The 27,766-nt window shown below is 40.9% G+C and overlaps 1 protein-coding gene across 1 annotated transcript in view; it reads right to left on the bottom strand.

Moving 5' to 3' along the window:
• Positions 1-4,779: 4,779 nt before the first annotated feature.
• PTDSS2 (phosphatidylserine synthase 2) overlaps positions 4,780-27,766 on the bottom strand; it is a 41,047-nt gene continuing 18,060 nt past the window's right edge. The window contains exons 4-12 of the mRNA XM_009576874.1: positions 23,296-23,363; positions 20,150-20,284; positions 19,062-19,112; positions 16,327-16,440; positions 14,646-14,764; positions 13,798-13,912; positions 11,439-11,584; positions 6,113-6,298; positions 4,780-5,277 (exon numbers count right to left, since the gene is read on the bottom strand). Coding sequence (XP_009575169.1) covers positions 5,133-5,277; positions 6,113-6,298; positions 11,439-11,584; positions 13,798-13,912; positions 14,646-14,764; positions 16,327-16,440; positions 19,062-19,112; positions 20,150-20,284; positions 23,296-23,363 — 1,079 coding nt within the window. The 3' untranslated portion in view covers positions 4,780-5,132. The remainder of the gene's footprint in view (positions 5,278-6,112; positions 6,299-11,438; positions 11,585-13,797; positions 13,913-14,645; positions 14,765-16,326; positions 16,441-19,061; positions 19,113-20,149; positions 20,285-23,295; positions 23,364-27,766) is intronic.

Here is a 27,766-nt window from a genome sequence, read left to right as displayed (position 1 = left end):
AGCACCGTCTTGGGGGGCCACCACAAGGCTCTCCATCGCTTCAGCCTCCAGAGGCAGCTGCAGCTGACCTACGGAGAGCTGTTTTGAACAGGAGTGGGTTTGGCTGAGTTTTGGTAGTCTCCAAAGGCCCCAGTTTGGCATCTGAAGATTTATCCAGCCTCACATAGATGCCAACTAATCTATTAAACATCAGTTTCATATTGCTGACAGATGGCATGAGTTTGTTATCACCCTTGTGCTTAGGTCAGGCCTTAGATAACTGTGAGGATAATTAACAACAGCATCTCAATGATGCGGACTGATAAACCCTTCCAATGACCAACACACGAGCAGTTCAGCTAGTGGCGAGGTGGCTCACACACCCCTCATGGGGTTTTGGGTTGGTTGACCACCACGGGGCTGTAGCAGAAGTACCTCAGCGGCTTCTGCTTCTGGTGGCACATTCAGCCAGCCACTATGCAGGTAAAAGCTATTTATTCTTGGTCAAAATACTCCTGGAAAAGCTCCCCAACAGCAGCCAACCTGTATATCTGGCACCTTCCAGATGGTTACACCATCTCTCCCATGCTGGTTGTTCTTACACGTTCACCTATGGAGGGGGTCTCACCTTGCATCTAACAGCAGGCAGCTTTTAAGTGCTCTTTCAGCCACAGGTCATTTACTTGAATTACTTTCCTCTGCCCAGGTCTGAATTCCTGTAGAAAACACCACCTAGAGCAGTGCTCTGCAACCTTTTAAGTCTAAAAATAGTAAAAAAAGAGACCACTTATCCTTTTAGAGAAAAACACATAAAAACCAAAAGAAGATGCTCAAACCTAAAGGACAAACCGTCTGGGGCTGATGAGCAGAAGGCAGGAAATGTTCAGATAGCCCAGCAGCCACTCAGCCAAAATCTCTGCTCACCGCAGGCTCCCACCAGCAGAGGAAGCTAAAAGCTACCTTCGAGGAAGGAGCATTAGGGAAAAAGAGCACTGACAGACGCTGTGTGCCCTCCCTGGCTTACCTCCTTGCAGGAACAAAATCACTGCTGCTCCTTCGCCTGGCATTTACAGGCAGGTGAGCAAGGGCCATTGCCTATTGCTTTGCTAGGCTCAGCCTAGCAAGTCCACCTTAAAAAAAAAAAAAAAAGGGGAAAAAAAAAAAAGAGAGAGAGAGAAAGAGCAGAATACTTGTATCAGAAGCTGATGATGCCAAAAGCATCATACAGGCCCTTTAAGGCCAGCAATAGGACCAAAAAGTCACAGGGCAGGGGGGGAAAAAGCAGCAAAGATCCCTTCTGCAGCCCTGGCTGCTATTGCTGCCTCCTCCCAGCACGACGGGCAGCTGGAATAGCAGCTGGGGGATTGCAGAGGGGAGAGGAAAGGGTGGCAAGAGGGACCCACAAATTGGTGATAATCAGAGCTTTAGAGACTGCAGGGTACAGGTTGCTTGCATTGAGCTGTCTTCTGACTGCCCAAGTTAGCAGACTTTCACTGCAAGCTCATAGAATGGGTACCTCCAGAGCACCATTTGGAACAATTAAGTAAAGCTAATTGCTGAGTAACTTAAGATGCTCTGAAGCAGCTGTTTCCCCTTGAATCTCCACCCAGAACAGCAGACCTGGCACCACACAGGGTCAGCACCTCCTTCGTGCAACACCAGGGAATTTCAGGCAGCCCCTTTGCTATCGAACCCAATGGCTGCATTCACTAAAGCTGCGTGTGTACAGCAAGGGAAAGTGAATAACTGGCTTTTAAGGGCTGTGGAGCACTACCGCATCACATGCGAGCAGGGACAGAAACGAGGGTGCAGGCAGGGGGTCTTCTCAGAAGCAGTTATCAGAGTATTAAAAACTCAGAACCATCACCTGAAATCCTGTTGCAGCAAACATGACAGTCCACACAAGTGGTTTGAGGGACATCAAAACTATATACCTCAAAGCAGTGTCAAATCCTCTGCTAGCTTGCCTCTGAAACAAAGAGAAACCACTTGCAAGAAAAAAAGTCACCCACAACAGCATCAGCTGAGCACGTTCTCACCCACCCACCCATTCCCCTGCATTTTTCCTTTTTAAAGCCAGGAACTTACCTTTGGTAAATCTCACTACAAATATTAGGACATACCCACGCAAGGAAGGTATCTTTTCCAGTTTTCTGACAAAGAAGGTAAGCTAAGAAAATGTGCAGCAAGATACAGATGTGTATAGAAGTGGGAGACTGCTGCCTCTTTCATCTCCATAGGGACAGTCTCATTTTATGCCACCCCAACTGTTATTTAAGTGAGGCTTATCAGCTGTCCTTTCATCTCCTCCATATGAGGTTGCTTTTGAGTACTTCTCTGAGAGATGATCACAAAAGGATTCCTAAAACCAGGCAAGACTGCAATGACTAGAGCCCACCTGCAATGCTAAACATTAGACTGTAAGTGAAGCACTGAGACTACAAAGTTACTCAACATGTTGTGCATAGCCCAAGTCCACTTCACAGCAGAAAGATCAGCCGTGTAAATGTACTGCAAGAAGAATTTCCAAATTACAACCAAGGGCTTGTAACATCCGTTTCTCTGAAAATCCGGACAAGATCATTACCTTAAGGACCATCATCCATTACTGACAGTGCCAATGCATTTGACAACCTTTCTACCGGAGGGGAATTCAGACCAAGTCCCCTTAGCCCCCCAGTTCCATTTGCGAGGTGACAAGCGAGATAAACCACAAGCACGCACACGTTATACCAAAGAACACACCAGCAAACATCGCTTTATTACACTGGTTCAGTTATCCGGACTAACCATAAAAGCTGTTTAGATGGATATAGACAAACAAGTCAGTGTTTTATGTATTAGATCAAAGCTCCAGAATCATTACCAGGTATTCTTCACCAGTTGTTTCAAACGTACATAAGTGGGTCTTTGGCAGGGAGGGGAGGAGGAGGCAGGTACAGTGACAGATCCTCCCCACGTGTGCCTGCTACCACCCGAATCATGAGACAGACCCAGGAGGTTGTATTGCAAAGGGATCAGAGGGGGGGCCACAGTGTTAATCAGCACAAACAGAATGGAGATATACTGACCTGAGCCTTGCTCAGCTGGGACTACACAAGCACAACACAAGCACAACAAACCATTGTTTGGTAGTACGAGCTACCAAACAATCAGTTAACAGTTTGTAAGACTGGTCTAAAGCTGGAAATAGAACGACTCCAGGTAGAAAGGCATAGAAATAAATACTTGCTCAACTCAGCACTGTCTGCCCATTCACAAACTTGTCAGCATCTAGTGACACAGCCATATATTCTTCACTACCTCACAGCAGCAAAATACTATCATTTAAGAGCAGCCGTTGAGCAACTATCCACAGTACATTGTACATACTTGAGAAAGAAGCCTGATGCTACCTCTCATCTTGGTCATCCCCCTCTCCCAAGCCACTGGGGCGGCCCCCCTGGCCCATACACTGTTTCATTTGTTGAGCTCTTCAGATGCAACCAAATTGCTCGACTAATTGAAGGCTGACTTACTGGTAAGTTCCCATTCTTTAGGGGTGAAAAGTATTTGGGTCACTCTGTAAACAGGGGAGAAATGCACATTTTGGTTGTCATTCATGTACAAGACCAAAACGGACCAAAAATGCAGATGTTTACTAGTCAGCAGCTCTGCAAGTCTCCTGCCACTTAAAAAGTTTGGGGTTGCACTCTTCAAATTTTACTGGTGGTGTTTACATCATTCTCTTCTGGATAAACACTTCCCTGAAAAATACCCTTTAACAGCCAGATTAGATCACAGTATTTAAAAAGTGATATGGTTACGGTTACATCAGTGCCTCAGACGCCAATGCAAAGGCTTAGAGCAGAGGTTATAAAATTGATGCTTAGTGTAGCACTTACATTTTGGAATAATGACCTAAAAAAAAATGCAGCCCAGGTTTCCAATTTCTTTTCCTAGATGCTGAATCACTAGCAAAAATGCTGTCTAGCTTGGCCTGCAGACCTCCACTGCTACACACTGCTTGGGGAAGAACGATGCACTTCGCCTCAGCTTGTTCTCTTGGCAGGGATGGCGGCACATTAACAGCTATTTTGTGCGTGACTGCAGAGAACGCCTTTTCCAGCTGGACTCAGGAGATTGCTCAGTCTGGAGTTACCCTGGGAGGAACGGGGCAGCTCTGAAGAATGGCAGAACCGTACGTGTCCCATACAGCAGACACCAAGAATGAAATGCTCTTGGTAAGCAAACTAAAAGAGCTGAGAATAAGGCAAATAACTTAAGACTGATTGAGTAACTCCCAGTTTTCTGCTTGTAATACATTTTACGCCACGAAGCGAAGGAAAGACAGGTTGACCTTTCTTATTTAACCTTGCCTTACATTTAAGAGATGACCAAGACTAAAAGAAAAATAAAAAAAAAAAAACCAAAAAAACAGAAAACCCCCAAAAAACCCAAATGAACTAAGGAGAAGTTGTCTGTCTCCCTAGAGCTGTGATACAACATAAAACTATTGTAGGCTATTCCAGGATGTTGAAAGTCAGTTTAGAGAAAGGCAATAACCCCCATATTACAGGGGCTGTAACAGTAGTGTACTGTATTACATTCTGTGCAAGTTACGCAACTAGTTCACAAGCTTCAGTTTATCTATGTTTATCTCGCTGCAGTTCTGTTAATTGGTGGCTGAACACTTTAAACAATCCTACTCCACAGCTCAAGGTAGTTTCAGCAGAAAAAAAAAAAAAAAAATTTCATTTCCTGTGTCTGGTATCTGTACACTCCAAAACAAGTGTTCCTAATGCCCAAACATCAAAATCGAAATCTCACAGTTTACTGGAAATAGATCAGCTAGATTCCCTTTGCGCTTTGCTTTAAAGCCCCTTGTCTCCAAACCTTGTTTTCAAGGAAGACATACAACACGCTTGAACGAAGATCCCATCTCGTTGCAACGGTGTTGGTTCTGACTTCCCTCTACACAGACTTTCTCCGACTCTGACTAGATGTACATGAGGAGAAAGGGTGTGTACGTCAAAGTGACATCTTTTCCCCGAGAGGATTTTCACACATTGGAAAGCTAACTATGAAAATTACAAGTTAGGTAGGATTAGGTTGAAACTGTCCACCAGGCCAACTTGAGCACTAGGAGTTCCTTTTAGCCCTTTGTCTGTTGCTCAAAGTTTCCTCTCCCTTAGTTTGTTCCCATTTTGTTCATCCAGTATTGATGAGTGTCCATCACCATTGCTCAAGCATTTGTCCTTTTCATATTTGTGCTCTTGCTTCTGTCGCCTTATCTCCTTATACCGCAAGGTGATGTCACTAAAAAGAAAAACAAACAGATGTGAACTAGTGATGAGAATAAACTATGTCAATATACAATAAAACAATGTCAATATACAATAAAAACAATAAGGCAAGTCTGTTCTGGATGCAAGTGCCCTTGGGACAACAACCCACTTAAGCCTTTTGGCTGTAAATTTCTAAAATTGCGGATGGCATTGATTCACTTGAAATTTGTGTTTCTTGCTAGCAGTCTGGCTATTATCACCTTTTTCAGAAGCATGCTCACAAGAGCAACCACTGCTGTTGCACAGGGTCTCCTCTATAGAGCAGTGTAATTCTTTCAGCCTTGTGCAGCTACTTTTCATTTACTTGCACGGAGCAGCATCCAAACCAAACACATTTAACTTGACTCACTTGTCGCTGACACTGGGACAGCTCAGACAATTGCAACACAGCAGACTGTTCTTGCAATGAAGCTGCAAAACATCTTAGTCTTGTCTAACTCAGTGCGCAGGAAAAACAGAACGCTGATCTCGTCTGCCACCTTCACTCATCCAGGAAGTCCAGGTGCAGTCACCTGCTTCTACAGCAACACTGATGCAAGTAGTCCCACAAAGACCAAAGCTACCAGAGGCTTGATCCAGAAAGAAAACTGCCAGGATCATGCACAGAAAACTCCCTGTTTAATAATTCTTACACAAAAACACTGCAGCTCTAGCCATCCAAAAGAGTTGTAATCTATCTTCAGGAGGCACTACTGAAGGCTAATGACAGCACACATTTGAAGATGCGCTTTTGAACGGATGTCCAAAGCAACTCCTCCCGTAAGACCCAGGCTAGACTTGAATGTAGCACATCAAACACTGCTTACCGAATGAAGAAACGCCAGGCTGTCCAGGTGAGCACAAGTATAATCCCCAAGATCCAGCACTGGGTAATGTAGAAAGGAAGAGAAAGCGTGAGTGTATAGGGATCATACTTCACGACAATCAGAAACTCCGTGGCAGTAATAGCAGCAACCAGCCATGCCTGCTGACCCAATTTCTTATGGAACTTCCTGCAAAATAAATGCACAGATAAAACAAAGCTATTGCTGTAAAATTAAGCATCCGAAGAAATACTCATAAAAAGACAGCTGGGGTAATAATTTCAGTCAGCTTTGCACGATTCTAAAAGTCTAGTTTGGATTACACATGTACTAAGCCTATGTAGGCTGACGACTTTCATGTTGGTATTACTTAAGTTGACCCTGAGAGGCTCTGAAAATATATGAAAAGTTAAAACTTCATCACATGACACAAGGAATTATCCCCATTTTCAGGGTATTGGTAAATCCACATAAAAAAAATTATCTGACCAGCTTGAGATGAGCTGAGGTTCAGGGTACAGTATGAAATAGGAGCTCTACTCCTAGACTTCCTCTGCAAACGTCAAGTCACACTGCCATAATCATATTTAACCCCTACATAATTGCATTCTGAAACTTACTCTCTTCCCAAAAAGGTATTCAATGAGCCATCACTAATGATCTCTGAACGGATTTTAAAAGAAGCAAGCGTAATAACAAAAGATACTGGAAGACACAAGGGCAGCTTTTCACTTCTAGGACAACACAACCTTGGGGCAAATACATGATTAATATTTAATCCCCAGGGTTTGTTTTTAAGCTGTACCAGACACGGCAATGAGAAGCTGCAGTGCTATGTACAAGTCTAGTGAAGGACTCATCAACCAGTAATGCCAGAAACTAAACTGCAGTAGAATCAAGACATCTATTTCAGAGGCTCAACTGGCAGAAGGAGAGATTGGAAATATACCATCTTTTGGGTCACCTATTCCTGCATGGGAAATATATAAAACCAAAAATACCTATAGGCTGCCTTTCAGGAAACTTCATTACCCTTACAGGTAATAGCCTGTTGCTAGAAACCTGGGTAAGTTGCTTGATCTAAATCAGTTAAATCCTCCACTTCTTGACCTTGTCTGTTCATGTCATTTCTAGACTTGACATTTTTACAACCTACTGATCTGACAGACCAGATGATTCACATGTCAATAATCAAATGGAGTTCTGTTTGGGCAACAGGACAAGCCCTTTTTTTATGCATTAGATTGCACTGAAATCCTGCCCACCGCAGCACCACTGGTGCACGCAGATGTGCTATGCAACAGCACAGTCAAGTAAATCACTTCCCGCTTAGTAGACTAATTTTTTGTTCTTCCATCACCCATCTTCTGCATCTAAAAATGGGATTTTATTCCCATTAGAGGAAAGAACCAAGAGAAAGCTACTAGAAGTTGTATGTATTTTTTTCCCTTTTTTTCAAAGGCATGATTTAATTAAATGTTTCCTGAAATCCTACTGATCTGAATCAAGGAAGACTGAACTTGAAAAAAGCAATACCCTCAACCACCATAATCACCAACTGTTTCACTAGCAAGCACACACAGCTAACTTTTCTCAACAGCCTTTGGATGGTATCTTTTACTCAAAAACCACACAAAGAAGCATTTTGGTGCACTTTCCTGTTAGCCCTAAACCTACTACCTTAACTGATTATTATGTCTCTGAAGATGCCCGAGATAAACCATGCAAATAGAAGCACCACCAACTAAACTTAAAGGTGGCTGTTCTTTTTGCCTTCTGTTATTCCTTATTCTGCCTTTGTTCTACATGTCTCTGCTTTAATCACAGGGAGCATCTATTCTGCAGAGGGCCTTGCCCTCTCACTTAACCATCGTGTATTCTTCCTACCAGGTAGGTATTTTCCTACCAGGTCCTTTCTCTTTTGTCCAGCTTACTGTGTTACTGCATTCCTACCACAGCATAAGATGTGAAATGAAACACATCCAGGAAGAATTCAGCGTAAAGTGGCAGAACTACTGTGGCAGGACAGAAAAGATGGGGAGCAAAGCGACATAACAAACCTGCAGAGGGCTGGGGAGAGAGGGATGGACATGTTAAGATGACCTCTGTGGTACTTCTAGGGCATTGCAACAATGGGAAATTCTAGTCTGGTCTATGACTGCTGTGATCTACAGCCTCCTGTCTGGCTGAGGCACTGACTTAGTAAATGCTGTGATACTCAGTAGTCACATAAGCTCTTTGGGCCATATTTTCATGCCGGTTTCGCCATGCAGTGGATGAAAGAGAAAAAGAGAAGCCACCTTACAAATCCCTGATTAGGATTTCCTTGGAGAGTGGCTGCTCTGCTAATGCTTCCCTCTGCTAGGCAAAGAAACAAGCTTGCCTGACACTCCCTCACCTCCAGCTGGTATACTGCCCAGTGCACACACACACATTAGAACAGGCCCCAAGCATCTCCAATAGCGCTGGGGCAGAGGGAGGTGTAACTGCACATTTGCTCCCAGTTTCTCTTCCCCTCTTCTCATCAGATGCCAGCAGCTGCACTGGGGAGAGCAGCCTCCCTTTAGCAGGCGTTTTGCTGTTGCGCAGACATACCTGCTCCACTGTAACCCCTTGGATTCTCAGTATCTGGGAAGGGATCTAAGCATGGAAAGCAAACAGAGCTTCTCTTCCCCCTCTTGAATTCAGGGGAGTCATTGCAAGCCAAGCACACAAAACACACGGTTTCTTAAACATGAGGCCTGAAAGTCACATTTGACACCAATGCATAAGTTCAAACTACACAAAATCATCCAAATACACTGGAATAAAATACGATGCAGTAAATCAAGTGTACGTTATTGCTGATGCAGATGGGATGAATGCATTCCATTTTAAAAAGCATTCTGAAGAAACTGCTCCAGGTGGTTCATCTGGTATGACAGATTAAATGGGCAGAAACTAGCCTTAACACATGGATAGAGAGAAAAAACAAAACAGCAGATCTCTCACTGTGAACTCAAGCTGTTCAGATGACTAGGTCAGCTTTCTGCTTTGCTGATCTGCTTCCTCATTTGCCATCGTCTTCTTTCACTAGCTTATGACAGCACACTGAAAAAAAAGAATTAAAGGTAACCCCAACAGAAGAGCTGTGCAGAACCTAAAGCTGCCAAGGAAGAGAGTTTGTTTCCTGCCCTTCTACTCATGAAAGTTTTTAAAGAAAACTCCTTTTTTATTTGATGAATGAGATTAAAGTTCATGGTCTCAATGCAGACTCCTTGGAAGAGACCTGAAGACTAGAAACCAGGAAGATATGACAAGGTCAAACACTACAGACTCTTGCATCAAGGTATTTCTGGTCAGGAACATTTCGCATAGCCAGTCCTCAAGAACTCAAAGGCAGCATGTCGATCACAATAGCAGCATGGTAAGTAAGAGCTGGAGAACAGCTTCAAGAACCACCCCTCTCCTCAACTATTTCAATTCTACATACTTTATTATCACCATGCTCAGACCAAAGTGCTTGAAAGCAAAGCCCTAGAACTGTCTGCAGATACTAAGAATCCTGAACGAGAAAAAGAGAGTCTTCATATTTGAACTTTACTACTTTCTAGACTAAATATTGCAAGGTTAGCTGAAGAGATCTAATCAGTTTATCTCAGACAATCCCGTCACTACCAGACAAGGCAATGAGCCATGTTTCTGACAGGGAAGGTCAATGGAATATTCCAACCTTTGTCCATTAAGAAGTTGAGTGTTTTCAAAAGGAAAAGGTCAGGAAGGCTTCTCACGTGCTGTTAAATGGCAGCCTCTGGTACAGCCTGCTCTTCCCCAGCAGCTTCTCCCTACAACACAGTAGAAAGAATCCAAAATGGTTCCTTGGTTCAAAATGATGTGCACGTGAAAATACACCCAGTTAAGTTGGTAAAACGGGGGTATGTTATCTCTGCTTGGATGACCCGAAACGCACGAAGGAATCGAAGTCCAGCTGCAAAAGCCTTCGCAGAGAAGATATTAGGTAAGACCAGATGCTACGTTCTGCCATTTTGCATGAACAGTCTGATGAGGTCAGCTCTATGGTGCATCAAGCAGAGCCATGAACCTCAGAAGTGAGGGGGCTAGTCACCTTACCCACCAAGAGAAACAGAACAGTAGGTGGTGGTGGCAATGATGAAGACATGCAGTTCAGGATGAGCGTCTCTGCTTGCTGGATGAACTTCTCCAGCTCACTGAAACAAAATGAATCAGCAATGAAGCACTGGTGACTGATGATTCTCCTAAATTTCAATGTTATGCCATGTGGTTGAACAGAGGGCAAAAGAGTTTTTCCAACCCAAACACAAGGACTAGAAGATTGTGAATGGTGCTAAGGAGAGGAGCTCACCAGTGAGAGGCAGAGACTTCTTCTTACCTTTGAGTTGGAGGCACGTCCCAAACCAGTAGGTCCGACAAAGGCAGGGGTAGCCTGCCACTGCTGAATGTCCTGAAATCCGACTAAGCAATGTGGGTTGACCCTTCTTCCCAGTTCTAGGAGTCAAAGCCTTGCAAGGGAAACTGATCTTCATAGAATGTTGGAACCCTAAATTCTGAACACAGACACTTTTTGCGTTGGTCAGCGACAGACAATGAACATCCCTTGAAGCCAGACGTTGTCTTAGACTTAAGATGTGGGCTCAGGCAATTTGTGACATTACTACTAAAACTTAAAAGAAAACGTGATTTCGAGAACAAGCTTTCTCAGGTCTTACATGGTCTGCAGAAACAAAAGCAGCAAGGACAAATATGATGCTTAAGTAGGAACAGTCTGAAAGTACATGCACTGTTGTGTATGGGTGCACTTCGTCTTCAATATGCTTTGCTATAAAGGGTCGTCTGATCTGCAAGAGGGTGCCACGAGAGCTCCAGAGGACCAGGGACCAGTTGGAAGACAGCTCAAGAAAAGAAGCGCCCTTAAGAAACACTACTTTTTTTAGTTTGGGCCCTGTTGTCCTTAGAAGGTACATCTAAGGACTGTAGTTCCTGGCTATCAATCTGAAAGCGGAGTTCAGTACTCCTCTGCCCAGTGGCACTCCAGCTAATTTACGCATTACATTCTCAAGAGTGATCATTTATTAAAAACTGAGGTTAAAAACAGTGCATATAGAATGCCCTTAACAACAGCTGTTCTCTAACCAGATGTAGTCAGAATTTTACCTCCAAAACAAAAGAACACAAAGCAGATGCTTTGGAATTAGGTCTTTTTGTCCCCGACAAGCTGAACTACTGCCCCGAGATGGATGCCAACAAGCTGGAGCAAATTCAAAATAAAGCAAGTGAAGCTTGACATGGTATATACAGAGGACTGGCTTACGGGTCATCCATGAAGTCGTAGATCTCCCTCATAGCCACACCTCCCACATTGACAAAAAAGACAAGTCGTAACAGGACCAAGTAGTGTTCTGGTGGCATCCAAAGGACAAACTTCAAGTAAAATGTGTTCAGCTCTGCCAATAAAAACTGAGAAAAAGGACATTTTAATTACATTCAGAAGACTTCACTGAATGAAGCCTGGAATCTCCCTCTCTCCCTGCATGACTCCCCCCACCATTCCTTTAACGCCATGAAGTCCTACTCAGTATTAGTGAGCGCACCATCATCAGTTGTAAGAATGACCAAGAATCGTTGGGTTTTTAAAAGTTTTCTGTGTGTTGGAAGAGGTATTAAAAAAACACAACAGAAACCTGGACAAGCACTGCCTCTAATTTTGAACAGGTTTATCAGGAGTTTGAAGTACCTGCAGAACTACTGATAACAAATCCTAAAAGCAACAACTTGTCCTTTCACGATCATTTAAAATCTGACTGAGGGAACCCCAAAATAACAAGAGGCATAAACAGTGTATCCTGGGGTTTTTTGGTTTGGTTCGTTTTTTCAGAGAGTTACGCAAACGTCACTGCCAAAGCCAACTTAGGAGAACTGGTTATACATTTATAGCAAAATGTTCTCAAGTGAGCTGCCCTGGCAACGTGATTAAGTGAGCAAGAAGACACAAGTTTCTCACTTCAAAAGAAATGATAACAAATGGAATTAAGCATTGTTTAATCCAAAAGAGTGAGCCAATACCTGAAGCTGCTTATAAACTGTCAGCTGAAGCTAGGCTTTGCTAAAAGAAACATTATTATACCAAAGACTAGTATAAGTTCAATGGAATTTCTCAGTTGCGAAATCTAAAACACCTAAAACCCGATTTCTTCAGGGTGCAAAAAATTGGGAGTATGCACACAGTAACCATTCGGAGAAACATGTATTTTATTTATGCAGGCACATTTACTTATTTCTCCCATAAACTATGGGAACCTCAGCAAGTCTGTTGTGCTATGTGAACTTGGCAAATGTTTTATGTAGCAGAAATCAGGTGATGTGAACTTGTATTCAACTGACTCAGTTTGCAAACTGCCTGGCACTCATTGCTGGCACTGCTGTACGCTGCTTGAGTACTTACAGACAGCACATTGTTCCTGGAGCACACTCAGGTCTGCAATTTGACATCAGCGTAAAATGCTATGTTATTATGAGAGAGAAAGAGGTGGTGGTGGCTTGCCAAGCTGACTAACGTGTCCCACTCAGCAAACCGTAATAGGGAACGTCACTGGACAGACCGCAAACCAAAATAAACCACCACCAGGTTTCATATTCCCCGTATTTCAAGATGCTTAAAGGTATGCTGTTCTAGCAACTATTAAAAAATACACAGTTATATCCTGTACCATAGCAGTAATATAGAAACTGGTTAATGCCCATTGTCTCTGGAATCACTAGAAGTGTCACAAGGCTTTTTTTAGCTAAACTTCACAGTTGCTGAACTGAATTAAGTTTGAGTTGCTCAAAACAGAGCCAAGTGACATCCCATGGATAGCACAAAGGCCAAAGTCCCCCAGCCGACAAGAGGCAGGAGTGGGGAAAAGGCACTTAAACTGCCAAGTTTATCCTCCCTATCAGCATCATGTGCGCGATACCTGTGACTGAAATGGATGTTATGAATTCAAGATGATGCATTCCCATAATGCAAATTCAGCCACTCAGATGGCTAGATGAAGGAGGTAGACTGTCAATTTGTTGTGACTGCTGGAGAAGCCAACTTTCTCTTTTGTCTAAATGGGGGAGCTACTTTACCTTAATTGGTCAAGCTGGATACTGTTAACACATCACATGCTACGTGTTCAGTGAAACATAAAAAATCCTAGGATAATTGAATAAAATACGTATAAAAATATTATCTGAGGCAAAACTGTGTGCTTCAGGACCCACGCTGCTCAGGGCTAACATATAGAAGCCTGAAGCTTTGGTTACAGTCCTCTCCAGCTGTAATGTGATATGTATCTGCTTAAGACTGAGAGAAACAAGCCACTTTCATCCAAAGCCAATGTTTTTGGTAGCAGCAGTTACTTGCTGAATTATGTGTAGATCATAGTTTACATTGCTCGCATTGCCAATCAACATTGTTCAGCAAGCAAGAACAAATATTTATGCAAAGAATCTCTAAACTGTACCAGAGACATGGAAAGAGACATCTTCTCTGCAGGATTCGGAAGTGATCTCTTCCAGCCTCAACTAAAGAAATATCACCATGTAAGAGTTTCAGCCTAAGTTACCGTTTGTACAGTTGCTTGAGTGTTACAAAACATTAAATCAAATGATAGAGAAAAGACAAGGCAGAGAAGTTTCCTTACTACAAAGATTATGCCGCAAACTGCTAGCCATCTGCGTAAGCTGGATGCTGGCTTCCACTCAAATTTAACCCAGCTATACGGGGTGAACTGGAAGACAATTCTCTTCATTTTACCTCTGAAAAAAAGCAGAACACATTCTTGCAATTTTAAGAAACAGCACGTAAGAGACATCTACTAACATTTCCATTTGAGACACCAATTCACATATGCAAAATGCCTCCATTTACTCCATAAAAATTACTACTTAATGAGATTAACATTCTGAGTTAGAGAGAAGCCTGTTATTTTGACTATCATTTTAAACTTTAATATACTATACCCATTGTAGTAAGCAGTTCCTCAGTTCTGCTTTGCTCAGCAAAGACACACTACAAAAAAGGGTAGTTCATTACTGGTAAAAGACTACAGGGATTTATTAAATTTTAAGTTTCAGTGTCCCAATTACTATGAAGTTCCGATTACTAGAGAATGCATTATTTGCACAAGGACCAAATAGATCCTTGCTGTGAATGAAAGAGTATGATCCTGACTTGGATCCCTGCATCTCCTTTAACAATTTCATTAAATAAGCTCATTTCCACAAGATGCCCTCATTCCTAGACATCAGGCAACGCTCATGACAGACAGGTATATTTTCAACAGTGTCATTCGCAAGTTAAATAAAACTCTCATAAACAAGCTTCCATGCAGTAATAAGTTACTAGATACTTGAATCATCTAAACACGCATGAATTCTTTAATTCACATTAACCCCAACAGAATAACACTTCAACAACCAAGATCTTTAACACTGGCCTGAACTTTGCACTGTGCTACTGCTTGTGGAGTTACTTTCTACACCAACTTACTTGTACGTAGGAATGTTCCAAAGTCCTTGCCATTTGTATGTTTTCAAAGAAAGCCAAGACAGAGTCTTCATCCCACAGTAAATTCCTAATCCATTACATAAGATCACATCCATTATCCACTGAAAGGAGAAAAACACAGTGATGCTGGAGAAGAAACACTAAAGCTTGTAAAAGGGAAGATACTATAGGTACACATACATGCAGACACACTCTCAGTCACAAGGATTGAACAACCTCAGAAAAGAGAGGTGCATGAACTGTCGGGAGAAAGAATCTCAGCTGCCCAAGTCTACTCAAATAAAGCAAGTTTTCCACAGATGATCGCTGCAGCTTCTCTTTTGCTCTATTAATTCTGCTATAGAACAGACCTCTTCCCACTTACTATCAGCTCAACTCCACTATGTTAAATGAAAACTTTAGAAACACACCAAAAAAAAAAATCTGAACATGTTCCTACAGACAGGATTTTACTATGCCCAATAACTTAACGTACTCTTTAAGCTTTAGGCTGCCTCCTAAAGAAATGACTTATCTCCAGGCTCAAGATGTGAAATTAAACAAGTGATTTCTCCCCATATTCTGTCTTATTGCCAAGCATTAATTCTGGAGATGGAGCTCTTGAGCTGAAAAAAAAATTGGCTATCCTCCGCATTCAAAGAAGCGGAGCACTGAGTGTTAATTTCATAAGAAGTTTTTTTGAAGGCAAAATAGCTTTGCTTGATGTCTTTATACATAATGTATTTACTTTTATAAATACAACCACGTACCAAATCATTACAAGCTTGGGAAAGAGCTTGTACTGTAAGAATAAAAACACGCCAAAATAACATAAGAACCATAGCCGTGTGCCCTAATGTAGATAATTTTGATTGCTCTGGTAACCAATTTACACTTCATAGGAAAATAAAAAATAAATTTAAAAAAAAAGTGCGTCACTATAGAGCTGTTTTTTTCCACAAAGAAACTAGATCACAGTAGTCCTTCTGGCTTGAAAAATTACACACAAATAGTATTTTAGGACAAGAATGGTTACAGACTATCACGTGCAAAGACCATACAGCTTTTCAGTAAGGGCAAACCTTTATCTTTTAAAACCTTTTTTATAAACTACACCGGAAATTCTAAACACAGTAATATTTACTGTTTTCAGAAAACAGTGAAGATAGGTTTGCACAGAAGGAAGAGCTGGACACAAATTTCACTGAGTCTGGTTTTGGGTTTTTTGGTTTGGTTTGGTTTTGTTTGTTTGGGGGTTTTTGTGGTTTGGGGGGAGTTGGGGTTTTTTTGTTTGTTTGTTTGTTTTTTTAAACAGGCAAGAAAAATCACCATCTGAAACTTCATACACAAAGTTTTACCCTTCTTTTAATTTCAGATTTTATGGTTTTTACCATCACCAAATATTTGAAAATGTTCAGGTAAAGCTTTAGGTTCTTTCTCTGGTGTGAAATGAACCAAAACAAATATTTAACCATGTGCAATAGTTTGAAAACCCACAAAATTATACAAACAGTGCCAAACTCATTACAAACTCAACACGGAGAAGCACGGAGCTGCAGCAGTCACACATACATCTTTGGCCACAAGCACATGATATAATTTAATTCTCACCACTTCCTACCCCCTCCCTTTAAAATACACACTTCCATTTAGACAAATATATGATGATCTATGCAGTACATACGTGATCCCACCAACATTCACTGAAGTTTGGAAGCTGGTGTTCCAGACTGTACTCCAGAAACTCAAACATTACACTGATGATCATACACATCCACCAGTCTCGAATCATTAATGTCTAGATAAAGGGAGAAAAAAGTCTGTCAAATATCCACAACAGATGCACAACATACTAAAAACCATTACAAAAATGAATACTTGCACACCAGACTGAGTAGAACCATACACCACCTACACTAATGCCCTTTAGAAATCTAAATAAAGGAGAACTCCATAAACACTGTAGAGACACTGCTCAGATTAACAGTTTTGCAACAGTGTATGGAAAAATTACTACCTTTTTTTCCTGATTTCAAAACTGATCACTTAAGGAATAGGAGATTAACTCTTCTGGACTGTGAACACAAAGGACACACGTGGTGTGCTTTGTTTACCGGTTATTTCTACAGTTGAATATCTTGTCTCCAGTATCCAGAAAAGGCTCAGGAAATTCATGACAATCTTATTTTTATCATGTGATAGTCCAGTAAAGCCAAATGCTCACAGGTCTCTAAACTTAGCAAGTATGCAGCACAACAGACAAGAAAGACACTGAAGAGTATAGATGATGACATTAATCCCATTACATAAAAAAAAAAGGCAGGCAAAATGGGATTCAGAAGGAAGTAAGTTAGTTAAATGAATGGAATTACTGGGTGCTCCACCACCACAGGTAGCATCATTCTAATGCTGCTCAAAAAAAGGCTCTTCAGAGCCTGCTTAATGCAAACTTTTAAAAAGTCACCTGCACTAAATCTCAGCCCTGACTGTGCTGGGAGACCTGAGTCTACTTTATACCAGCTAGCAGCTTGTCAGGGTGAGCAATGAAGAGCAGCATCTCCTTCCACATTCAGCATAAGAATTCAGCTGAGCTACAGTCCTAGAACATACGTATCATCTCACCCTACTGTCAAAACAAGGGAAGAGATTTGTGATAACACTTTATTAGACAGTTATAAGTGGATAAGAGCATAGAGAGCCTGTACATCTGGTCTGCTGTATCCTCAACCGGGTGCCTAGATGGAAGGTAGCAACCCCAAATGTGCTAGTACTGATTCTGCAAAAGTAAATGTAGCTTGGCATTGACCGCCTCAACCAGACGATGGAAAAATATAAGATAGGCATTTTCACACGTTAGTCTGACAATATGTGGTCTAAATGGCTCCAAAGCAAATGGGGAGGCCCACAATAATTTCTGATGAACGAGGCACATTCATTTTCAATACTGCCATTCTGGTGCTTTGAGATATAGCTTAAGAGTCTGTTACACAAACCAGATTTAAAAAAAAAAAAAAAAAAAGGACAAACCCAAACACATGCTCATCTTTGTTTATGAAGGTAACACACTCAACTTCCAGCTTTTTATAGAAAAATATGTTAACTGACAAATAAGAAATATAGCAGCCAGTTTCCTTCAAGCTTAGCAGCACAGAAACAAACACCTTGTGGAGTATGGTGGGCTCTTCAAATCAGACTGCAGGTTGACAAGATGACACATCATCTCAAGCATTTCTGCAGAAACAGTCTCTTCAATAAAAACTAGGCTTCTTCCAGACAAAGACAGATAATAGCTTGATTGAGTGGACTGGCATATTGAATTCTGTCCCATTCTAGTTCCTCAGGAATGGGTTACTACCCCCCTTATGTCTTGTTACCAGGCTCTCACTATTTAGGCATTTTTTCCTCAGTATGACATTATTTGTATAAATAAATACAGAATGTAACCGAAACGCTGTTTTGATATTTAAGTTTCTAATGTAATTCTCTTGGATGAAGAAGATCCAAGTTTCTCCAAATTTACAATTCTGTATACTAATACAGCATGCCACAAACAAGTTGATCTGAAGTCAAAGTCTCCCCATGCCTAGCATATTCATCTTTTGGTTACAGGGGAAAAAAACTAGAACAAAACAAAACACTGATACGAATAAATCTGCACTTTTGAAAAGAAAAAACAAAACAACAGTTATGGCTTATTTTTAAAATGGCCTGAGCTTTTAGAGTTTATTATATATGGTGGTCTTGTAGGTAAAAAGACCAAACAAGGTCTGCAGGGCAAAATAAAGTTAGCTAGTAAGTTTGCTCATGTTAAAAAGAAGCTAATATTTAGACCAAAGTAATCAGCAAAATGTGTTGAATGTGTTCTGCCAGAGACAAGCATAGCTGGAATTCTGTCCACAGCTGGTTGATATTGACTAAGAAGTAACAAGAATTAAACCACTACCCATTTAATGATTTAAAATCCTGATTTGGATGCCTCTGGGAGAAGCCTGCCTTGGAACAGTAGTAGCATATCATCATGCATCTATGTTTGGGTAACAGTAGACTTTCACTGAATTCTCTGAATGCTGTGTTCCCCGTAATCTACATTCAAATGTCTTTCAAGCATTTATCTTGCTGCAGGAGTAAAAGTTTTTACTTTTATTGAACTGACCTCAGAATGAATTATGGTGGAAGAGGGAGCTTGTCAATGTAACGTTACTTTGGAAAGAAATGAGGTGACCTAACATGGTCAGGAGGGAAGAAAAAAAAAAAAAAAGAGCCTTTCATCCTTTCATGTATTACAAACACTTAGCCTAGTTCACAGATGACTGCCTAATATAATTGATCACGAAGACTGGCATCACTAAAACAGAAGCAGTCAAGCTTTAAAAGTAGAATAGTACTGTAACAGAAATGTAACAGAAGACCCATTCTTACTTTCAGGTACCAGCCAAAAAAGTGAGCCGGAACAAATCCATCCAGCTTGTCCTATAAACCAAGAAGAGAGTGTAGGTCACTTTGCACTACAAACATTAACCCATTAAGGCTTACTTTTTTCCCCAAGAAAAATGCAGCACTAAACTTCAGTTGTTTCACATATAAATACTAGATGCATTTATGAGTTTCTTTGTTCTCAAGTACATTGAACAAACAAGCTACCTTCAAAGCAAAGTCACAATTTTAAGGGGCAGAAACTGGAATAGGATCGTATTGATAAAGCGAAGACTATCTTTTTAATGCTAAATGTCATATTCCTTGCCTTCCAAGGGGACAGAAGCAGAACACGTTCAAGCCAGAGCAAGAACACGCATTTCTTCATCAGATCCCCATCTTGTATCTAGCAGAGCTTCTTAAATCTTATCAGTCCTGCCACCATAAATCCCCGGGCAGAGAGTGCCTTTCCTCCTCCTAGTTTTGGTGCAAAACTAGAAAAGGACAGCTGTAATTGCTCTCAGTTGTTCCAGTTCCTGATGCACTGAAGACTTACACAGTAGACCCAAAGGATTCAGTTCTCCTCACTACACAAGTCCTAACAGCCCCATGCAATCAGGGAGTTGTAAATAATGAGAATTCCTTTGCCCTTGAAACAGTCTTCTGTCTGCCAGCGAGAAACAATAACCTGACAGTTTCTGGTATTCAGAAAAGTGCAACTTATGGGTTGCTTTGCAACATGCAACTTTTGAACTTTGTGCCTCAAGGTGACTGTAAGTAGAAGATTCTTTAAGCACATAAATAAACCCAAGCTCCTAGGGAAAAAGGTTTACATTAATAATGTGAGAAACAAGGATTGTTAAACAGTTTACTCCCTCTCCTCGGCAATGTAATTAAGATATAAAAAGACACATCTCCATCTGATGGACAGGAAAGATCAAGAGAAGAGAAATAAAAAAAGCTAAAGAGTCAGTCATGACCTGTTCTCTCATTCAACGCTCAGAAAGACTCATGACTGCACTTTGAAGAGTTCAATTAAGCAACCCTTTACCAAAAAACAGTCAGACTCATTAGCAAGTAACTTTGTTTCTTACCCAGATGTTGTGAAATGGATCAGTTCCATTGCCAGGATCATAAATAAGGCAGTTTCCACCGTAGTCTCTTTCTGGCAAAGGAACACCTAAATGTGGATCAATGTACTTCATAAACTGTCTGCCATCTTGTACAGTCTGCAAAAGGAACACAAAACCCATGTTTCCCTCTTAATAAGTATTAATACACAGAAAAGTACAAAGATAATTAAGATCAACATTGTATCCTCAAATGGGTAGGTTTTTTTGAAACATGTTGCAGAACAATTCTTGAAATACATCCAGACCTCAAAGCATCACACAGCATATATACCTGACTTTCTACTAAATATTAAGGAAAAAAATGACTACAGAATGAACTTAAGATTTCTTAAAGATGAAAAATCAGAGATCTTTAACTCTGTTTCCTAAGCCACTCCTCTATGCCCCCTCCCTCCCAAAAACTTAGCACTTGAGCTGGCACACAATTCATCCTTCCCACTGACCCTTTTGCCCTTCCTCTCCCCTCCTCGAGCTTGGCGAGGGTAAATAAAAAGGAACCAGTAACTCAGAAAAGGCTCATTTAATGGCTGCATCTCCTGTGTTAGTGACCTTCTGATTTCCTAGAACAGGAAAGATCCAGCAGCACTTTAAACATGCAGCTCAAAAGAAATACAGTACATGCAAACATCAGCAGATTGAGCACACCGATTACGTGCACTGTTAGCAGGATTAGTCGTGCATGTGTACTCAGCTCACTTCAGCTACAGAAAGTCAAGAACTGCACTGCGTTTCATGGCAGAAAAAATTTAGTGCAGCTCGTTTAATAAACAGTCATTTCAAATACGGTCCCACTAGCAGCATGGGTAATAAACTTGAAGCAAACAGCAAGGAAGAAATTATCAAAATATTAGTTATAAACAGTGACCAAAACTTGAACTAATTTACTAGTAACTCACACACACATTTGCTGAGTAAGTATTTCCCAATGAAATTGCTCACTGTTGTGGTCAATGTTTTACAATAGAAGCAACGTAACATCGATGACAGACTAGCAGACAGTAAAAGCAGGGCAAGGCCAAAATTAGTTAATAGCAATAATAATAAAATTACAGAATAAAACCACTAAAGTCACATTAACTGTAAGACAAGTTTCAACTAAGAGCGAGCCTGTATTTGCTTTTAAGGAAGTTTAGTCACTTACAGACTCAGCATAATTTTAACCTTATTTAAACCTGTGCAAAGTAATAATGGATTTTTAGCAAAGAGCTGAGCAACAGCTAGTCAGTGTCCTTAACAACTACATGGCTGGTAACATAACATACCGCCAGAGGAAAGCAAAGCAATTCCAGGCTTTTCTATTAGAATTTGGAACGGCAACAGTACTATCAAATAAAAATGAAACATATTATTCAGTCTGACTGCAGCTAGTCAGGAGTATCATTTACAAGGATGCCTGGAAAAAAAAACAGGGTGACATGAAACAGTAAGAACATAAGAATAAATTGGAACTGAGTAAGTATTCCTCAGTGGTGAGGAATAACAACAAAAAAGGCAAGACAGACCTGTTCATGCCTGTGAAAGGGTCAGAACTCCACTCCCTCCAAGCAGGGCAGGCAGCCTGAAAGAAACCCTAATGAGACATTAGGGCCCTGCGTAAGGGTTTATACTGAACCCCCAGTTATGTCAACGGGACAGAAACTCACATTGCTGTTTACTGATCTACTGCGGACACATTCCAGCTGCCCACTGAAACAACAAGCCAGGCAAACAGAAAAAAGAAAAAGGAAAAAAGAAAAAAAAAAAAAAAAAAGGACAGTTTTGTGTTCCTAAGAGAGCTTGGCACTGACTTTTGGGGAGGCTCCAGGAAAGCCAAGTAGAACAAGAAATGCTGGAGCCAAAGGAAATCTTTGATTAGCTGGAAAGGGTGTGATCAGTATTAAGAACTTGTTTGCAAAGCAAATGCCCTACTCCAACAGATCCTGACACCTCTGAATTCCAGCCCCACTTCTTCAAGCTCACTTGGCCTCTAGATGCAAAACATTTTTTTTTTTTTAAAAAAACATGTTCCTCCTCCTTCTCTCATCTGAAATGATTTTTAAAGCTACCTGATGAGTATGTGATGGTACTTGCACAACCTTTTTAAAATACAGAGCACCAAACATCACTAAGATGTCAGCAAGAAGGACCTATCTGAAAATGAAAAACTGGGGACTCTAACTTGAATCTAAATCTGAAAAGTAGCCAGCTGTCTGACAGAACAGGACAATTACATCTCACAGTTTAGTATCTCTACATTTGCTTTTGGTTTCAATACATGCTGTTGCCTGAAGAGATGACTGCAATCACTGGATTGCGTAACTGAGGGAAGGTGAGTCTCCTTCAAAATCTCGAGCTCTTTCTTGGCACTCAAACTTGATTTGCAGTGGTGTAAGTATACATAGAGGAACACAATGCCTTTGTTAATAGCATCAGGTTTACTGTTCTCCCTGATCTCAAAATATTTTACCTCAACTGCTGCATTTCTGAGAAGTCACACAATTGTAAAAGCCGGGGCAAAATTCTCAGTTTACTAAAGGACGAGAATATGGTAAAAAATAACGTGCTTTATTTGGAAGTACCGATAGCATGTCTTTCTAGAAAAAACATCATCCTCAGTTTGCTGCCACTACACAAAAGTTGTGCATGAAGTTTCAGTTTATTGCAAAAAAAACATTCAAAGCACTTATCATCCAAGGTAAAAAGTATTTCAAAAGATTAAACAAGATGAATTCACTCCACATCTGTAGGATCTAAGAAACTAACAGCTGGTACACAACTTCAGCAAGTCACATCATGTCCAGCAGAGCAGAGACTAAACATCAGAAACACCAACTCCTGATCGTTTGATCTAAACAAGAACTCTGACTTCTTACCAACTCACTCAAGAACACTTCACTGCAGTGTCTAACCTAGGCCGAGACTAACTGAAGGTTAGACAACAAGGTGAAATATTTTTATAATATTATAATTTTTCCTCAACCTAGAAGTCTCATTCAATAGCACAATGATTTGATTTCACAAAAATGAAGTGCATTTCCTGTAGTCAGCGAGAATTCTAAAGAACACCACAAAGGATTTTATATCCACATTAAACTGGCATTTAGTAACTAGAAGTCTAAGTTACTTACCTGAAAGAGTATAAAGATGAGGAAGAGCTCATACACAACGCTGACACACAGCCAAAACCTCCAGTAAGCTACAGAAACAAACGGGATGTTAGCAAACTTTCAAACAAAACAGCCATCAATTATTCATTTACTGTAATATAACTAAACATTTCAAGAAGAGATGCTTCCACCAAGAAATTATAAAGCCCAGCATTCAGTAAAGTGTTCACCATCCTTCCTAAAGAGTACAACCAGAAAGGCTCTTTAACTTCCAGACAGGCTGCTACGTAAACTTGCCAGAGTTGCTCAGGCAATGACCGGGGAATGGGCCAGGATCCATAAGAACGCTTCAACCCAGTGAACTAAATATTTAAGAATTAGAAGGAATGATACATGCCACTTGCGATGCTTTCTAGCAGTCCACGGATTAGGAACTATATCCTTCCTGAACTAATCTAATTTCTTTCTCCACAATCTCATATAACCTGACCTGTCCAACTTTGGTTTTCCCAGCCCTATCATAGCTAACGTGCTTTGCCAACTTCTGCCTATGTAGTGCTAAAACAGTCAAGACTAAGACCGGCACGAGGAACCACTGCTTTTACTTTTGTAAGCCTATCTTTCTCCCCAAGTTTTTTCCTCAAGGGGCAGAAAGCATTTCAAAAATACCAAACATATTTCACTTTTACTAGGAATTAAATAAAAAAATGTACCAAAGGTTTAGCAGGTGCTAGATGCAAGACCTATGAGATCACGTGAAACTCTTAACAATAAAAGGAACATCATGCAAAACTGAGCTGCTTCAGAGTCTGCAGTCGTTTTTCACCCTCCCAAGAGGTGTGATTATAGCTCTTCTCACACTGAAGCAACACCTGAATCTAAAGGGTACACAAATTAAAGTATTTGTACACTTCCAGCTCCATCATTGTCCCCTCAGTTCTTCTGAAGGACTCAGTCCTCAAGCAACAGGCTCTCTGACCGTCCTGGATACAAGCTTTGTGGTCCATGGGCTGCATTCATGCCTCTAATTCATCCTACTCCACCCAGAGACTGGTTTGGCCTCTATTCTGTAAAGTGATTTCTGGGCTCTGAAATCTCATCCAGCGTTTTTGTTAACTCCTATATGGGAGGAAGCAGGTTAACGCAGAGCCAGTGTGTGTACAGAGTGCTCCAGCATTTTTTCCTAACCACATCAAAAAATTTACACTAGGTAATCCAGCAAAACTTGACTCATTCCAAGTGGGTATTTAAATCTCTCACTAACATCACATACTAATCACTCTGGAATGATTTTAACAGACTTTCCTTTAGGTGTTTCCTGTTTACACTTATAAAACAGAGCTCTCCTTCCATGGTTACATCTAGGTGGTAGTTACAATTGGGTTGGGGCAAAGAGGAATCAAGACAGTCGTTCATATGGTTGAGTGGAGACAGCAAGCTATTCCACCTGCATGAACGTGGTTTGCCATGAAGTGAAAAAACCAAGAACCTTCAGGCCTGATTTGGGCATTTATCTCTATTAACTCCAAGGCAACTTAGGTATGTTAATGCAAGAACTAAACATAAACTCCAGGCTTGCAAACATACTTGTTTACCAGTTCAGAACCTGAAATCAACTAGCCATGGTGTTGGAGAGCTTCGTAGAGGCTTGTTTGCCCCCTGAAACAAAGATAAATGTCATTTTTGCCCAATTCAGCCTCAAGGGGGGGGGGGGTGTGGAATTGAAAAAATCCACATTTTTAGAAGAAGTCTCTGACAGCGTGCTTCTGACACAATCTTTAAAATAGACTGAAATGTGAGAACGTGTAACCTGTTTTCAGCAAAACTGCTAAATTAATTTCATCAAAATGGCCTACTTTACACTTCCAGGGGGGGTAAAAAAAAACAGGCAGGTGTAGCCTGGATAACAGGAAGTTCAGAACTCTGTAACAGCTTTCACTGGAAATTTGGAACTTTTAAGTTTTTTACTTAAAGTCTACAAACATAATTGCCATTTCTTAATTATGCAATACAATGAAGTGTCTTCTTAGGGGTCAGTCATTAAAAAAAAAACCAAACCTCTAAACACACATTATGAGGTGATTTTGCCCCTTGGTCTCCTTGAGGGAAGGAAAAGCAGAGGTCAGCCTACCTTCTCCTTGGTGAGGCAGTAACTAGTGTCTCTCGTGCAGCTGTCCTTACACAAAAGTTGTAAAATCCATTACTTGAGACTTCTGTCCTTCCTTCAGATTTGATTAACTTTCAAATCCACTGGCAAATTTCACTTAGGAGGACTGACCAAGAGTGTGCACGCACCCTCCAGTCTTTCCAGAATGCAGCTTAGGAAAAACAAACAAGCAAAAAAACCCCTCCGTTGGTCAAAGGATTATTTGGAAGAGAGGAACCTCTCCCCAAACCACTGTGCTGCTGAAAAATACTTCAGCCTTTTGAATGCGAGTCTGCAGGATAGAAGTACAGTGGTGACTTTTTTCAAGTTTGTGTTTGATAAGGTGTTTTCTATCCTTTCCTATAATGAATGCATACCTTGAAGAGTAAAAGCACTATGTTCATGCCGGAAGTAAGAATTAACCTCTCATTATCACACTTCTCCCACAAGAACTGAGCATTGTTTCCTTCAAACATCACCTTGAGACTATGAGCCTTAAAAATGCTGAGGTTTTTCTGACCTATAAAGCCTTGTATGACAGATTTTACACTACTCACAGACATAAACGTGGCAGACTAGTTCTGAAACTGATGTACATCAGTTCAGAAAGCAGAGAAATCTAAATCCTTATCTGAGCTTTTCTTCTCCTACATACATAGGGTTCTGACCACAGATGAGCTGCAGCTGCTGAATATGCTGAGCAATACTTCATAATAAAAAAATAAGATCTGTTCACAATTCAGTGTGCTTTCTCGGCGGCTGACGTAAGTACCCAACACGTTTTGAAGACTACTTTTTATCTGTACGTGTACACCAGAAACAAGATGTTTTCAAAGCTGTACAAACATTGTGTTCTCTCTCTCCTTGGACTGGCCTCAACTTTAGCTATAAAGTTATTTTTGGCATACCTCTAATATTTGTTTTCCTTAAATGCACTTGTCACCATGAACCTCCCTCAAATTAGGACTATCCTTCTCATTAAGTAGGCTTCAACTAATCATTTACATACCTGATAGTTTAGTGATTACTATGCTCAAACACTAAACCGTTGCCATTGTAGGGAGATTTGCGAGTACAAGATGAACACTTAACCAGAGATCACTGCCTGGCTGAGTGCACAACCAGCCACTTACCCCTATTTATCAACAGAGGTTTGAGTTTGACCCATGCCACTCAAAAAGCTAAATGAGTAAAGAAAACAAATTCTAAGTTATTTGCCCAAGCAAGGCACTTATCTTAGAGCTGCTAAGTGGGTGGAAGCTACGAAGTGCGGATCAGAAGTTGCACAGGACATGAGCAGGGAGAACTGTCTGCTCTGAGCAGCCACATGAGCCTGGGCAAGCCTATGCCTGCTCAAATTACTGCTCCAGAGTACAAGGTTTTCCATAGCAAGCTCAGGTTCAAAAGCACCACCCGTGACCTGAGAGTTGCAATGACGAGGAGGTGGGACAACTGAGAGAGTGACAGAGGCAGGCGAGCCCTTCAGACTAGTCCTAGCTCTGCGTGCGCAATTTTGTATTTCTAAATGTAATGCGTGAACACATTAAATGCTATGTTAAGATAGAAAAATATGAATTAAAAGGTCAGCTTGTCTAAACCCCTCATTTATTCCACCCAGTCAGTGAAAAAGCAGCCAATTAGTATCACTATCCTGATAATCCAATACACTTATGCAAAACCAGTGGTGAGTATTCCACCTTTCTGAATTGTTAAAGGAGTTGTCAGAAAGGGGGAGATCACATACTATTCCCTGGATAAAATTCTAATGAACTTTGCAGAATTACAAGGCCACCAGCTGCTCCATGCAGTTTCATCAGTGGCCTATTTGCCTGTGCCTTCTACCCAGGGAGAGGGACAGAAGAGATCCAGTTCTTGCCTGCTCATTTCTAGCTACTTCAGCCCTCTAGCCTATGGGCTAGTTAGGAACTTCATACATTACTCTCCAAACTGCTTGTGCTGTCAGGCATGATGTATTAAGTCAAAATAACTGTGTCAAAGATTGGGAATATCAAAATGCCCTATTTCTTACGGCATTAATAACTGTCATGGAAAATTTGTTGAGAATTACAGTGTGGGCATGTTATCTTGATAAAGACAATAAAGCACCATTGAACTCTTGCAAAACCAGGCCTGTTGCATGTTCAAGCCTGCATAAAAGGAGTTGACAATAAGAATGAAGAATATCTTTTATTTGCAATACTAAAAAGTCAGCATACTGATGCTGACTTTATCCATGATTTATTTTATCATGAAACGCATAACACTCCCCAAATTTGGACTAATAAAGGGACCCTCAAGCAGAGCTTAAGATTTGTCCCCTCTAAAATATTGTTCCTTGGGGATAAG

The sequence above is a fragment of the Fulmarus glacialis genome, unplaced genomic scaffold, assembly GCF_000690835.1.
Source record: "Fulmarus glacialis isolate BGI_N327 unplaced genomic scaffold, ASM69083v1 scaffold46054, whole genome shotgun sequence".
NCBI classification, from domain to species: Eukaryota; Metazoa; Chordata; class Aves; order Procellariiformes; family Procellariidae; genus Fulmarus; species Fulmarus glacialis.
The sequence above is the reverse complement of the archived record's forward strand: the minus strand, read 5'-3'. Positions and strand labels throughout refer to the sequence as shown.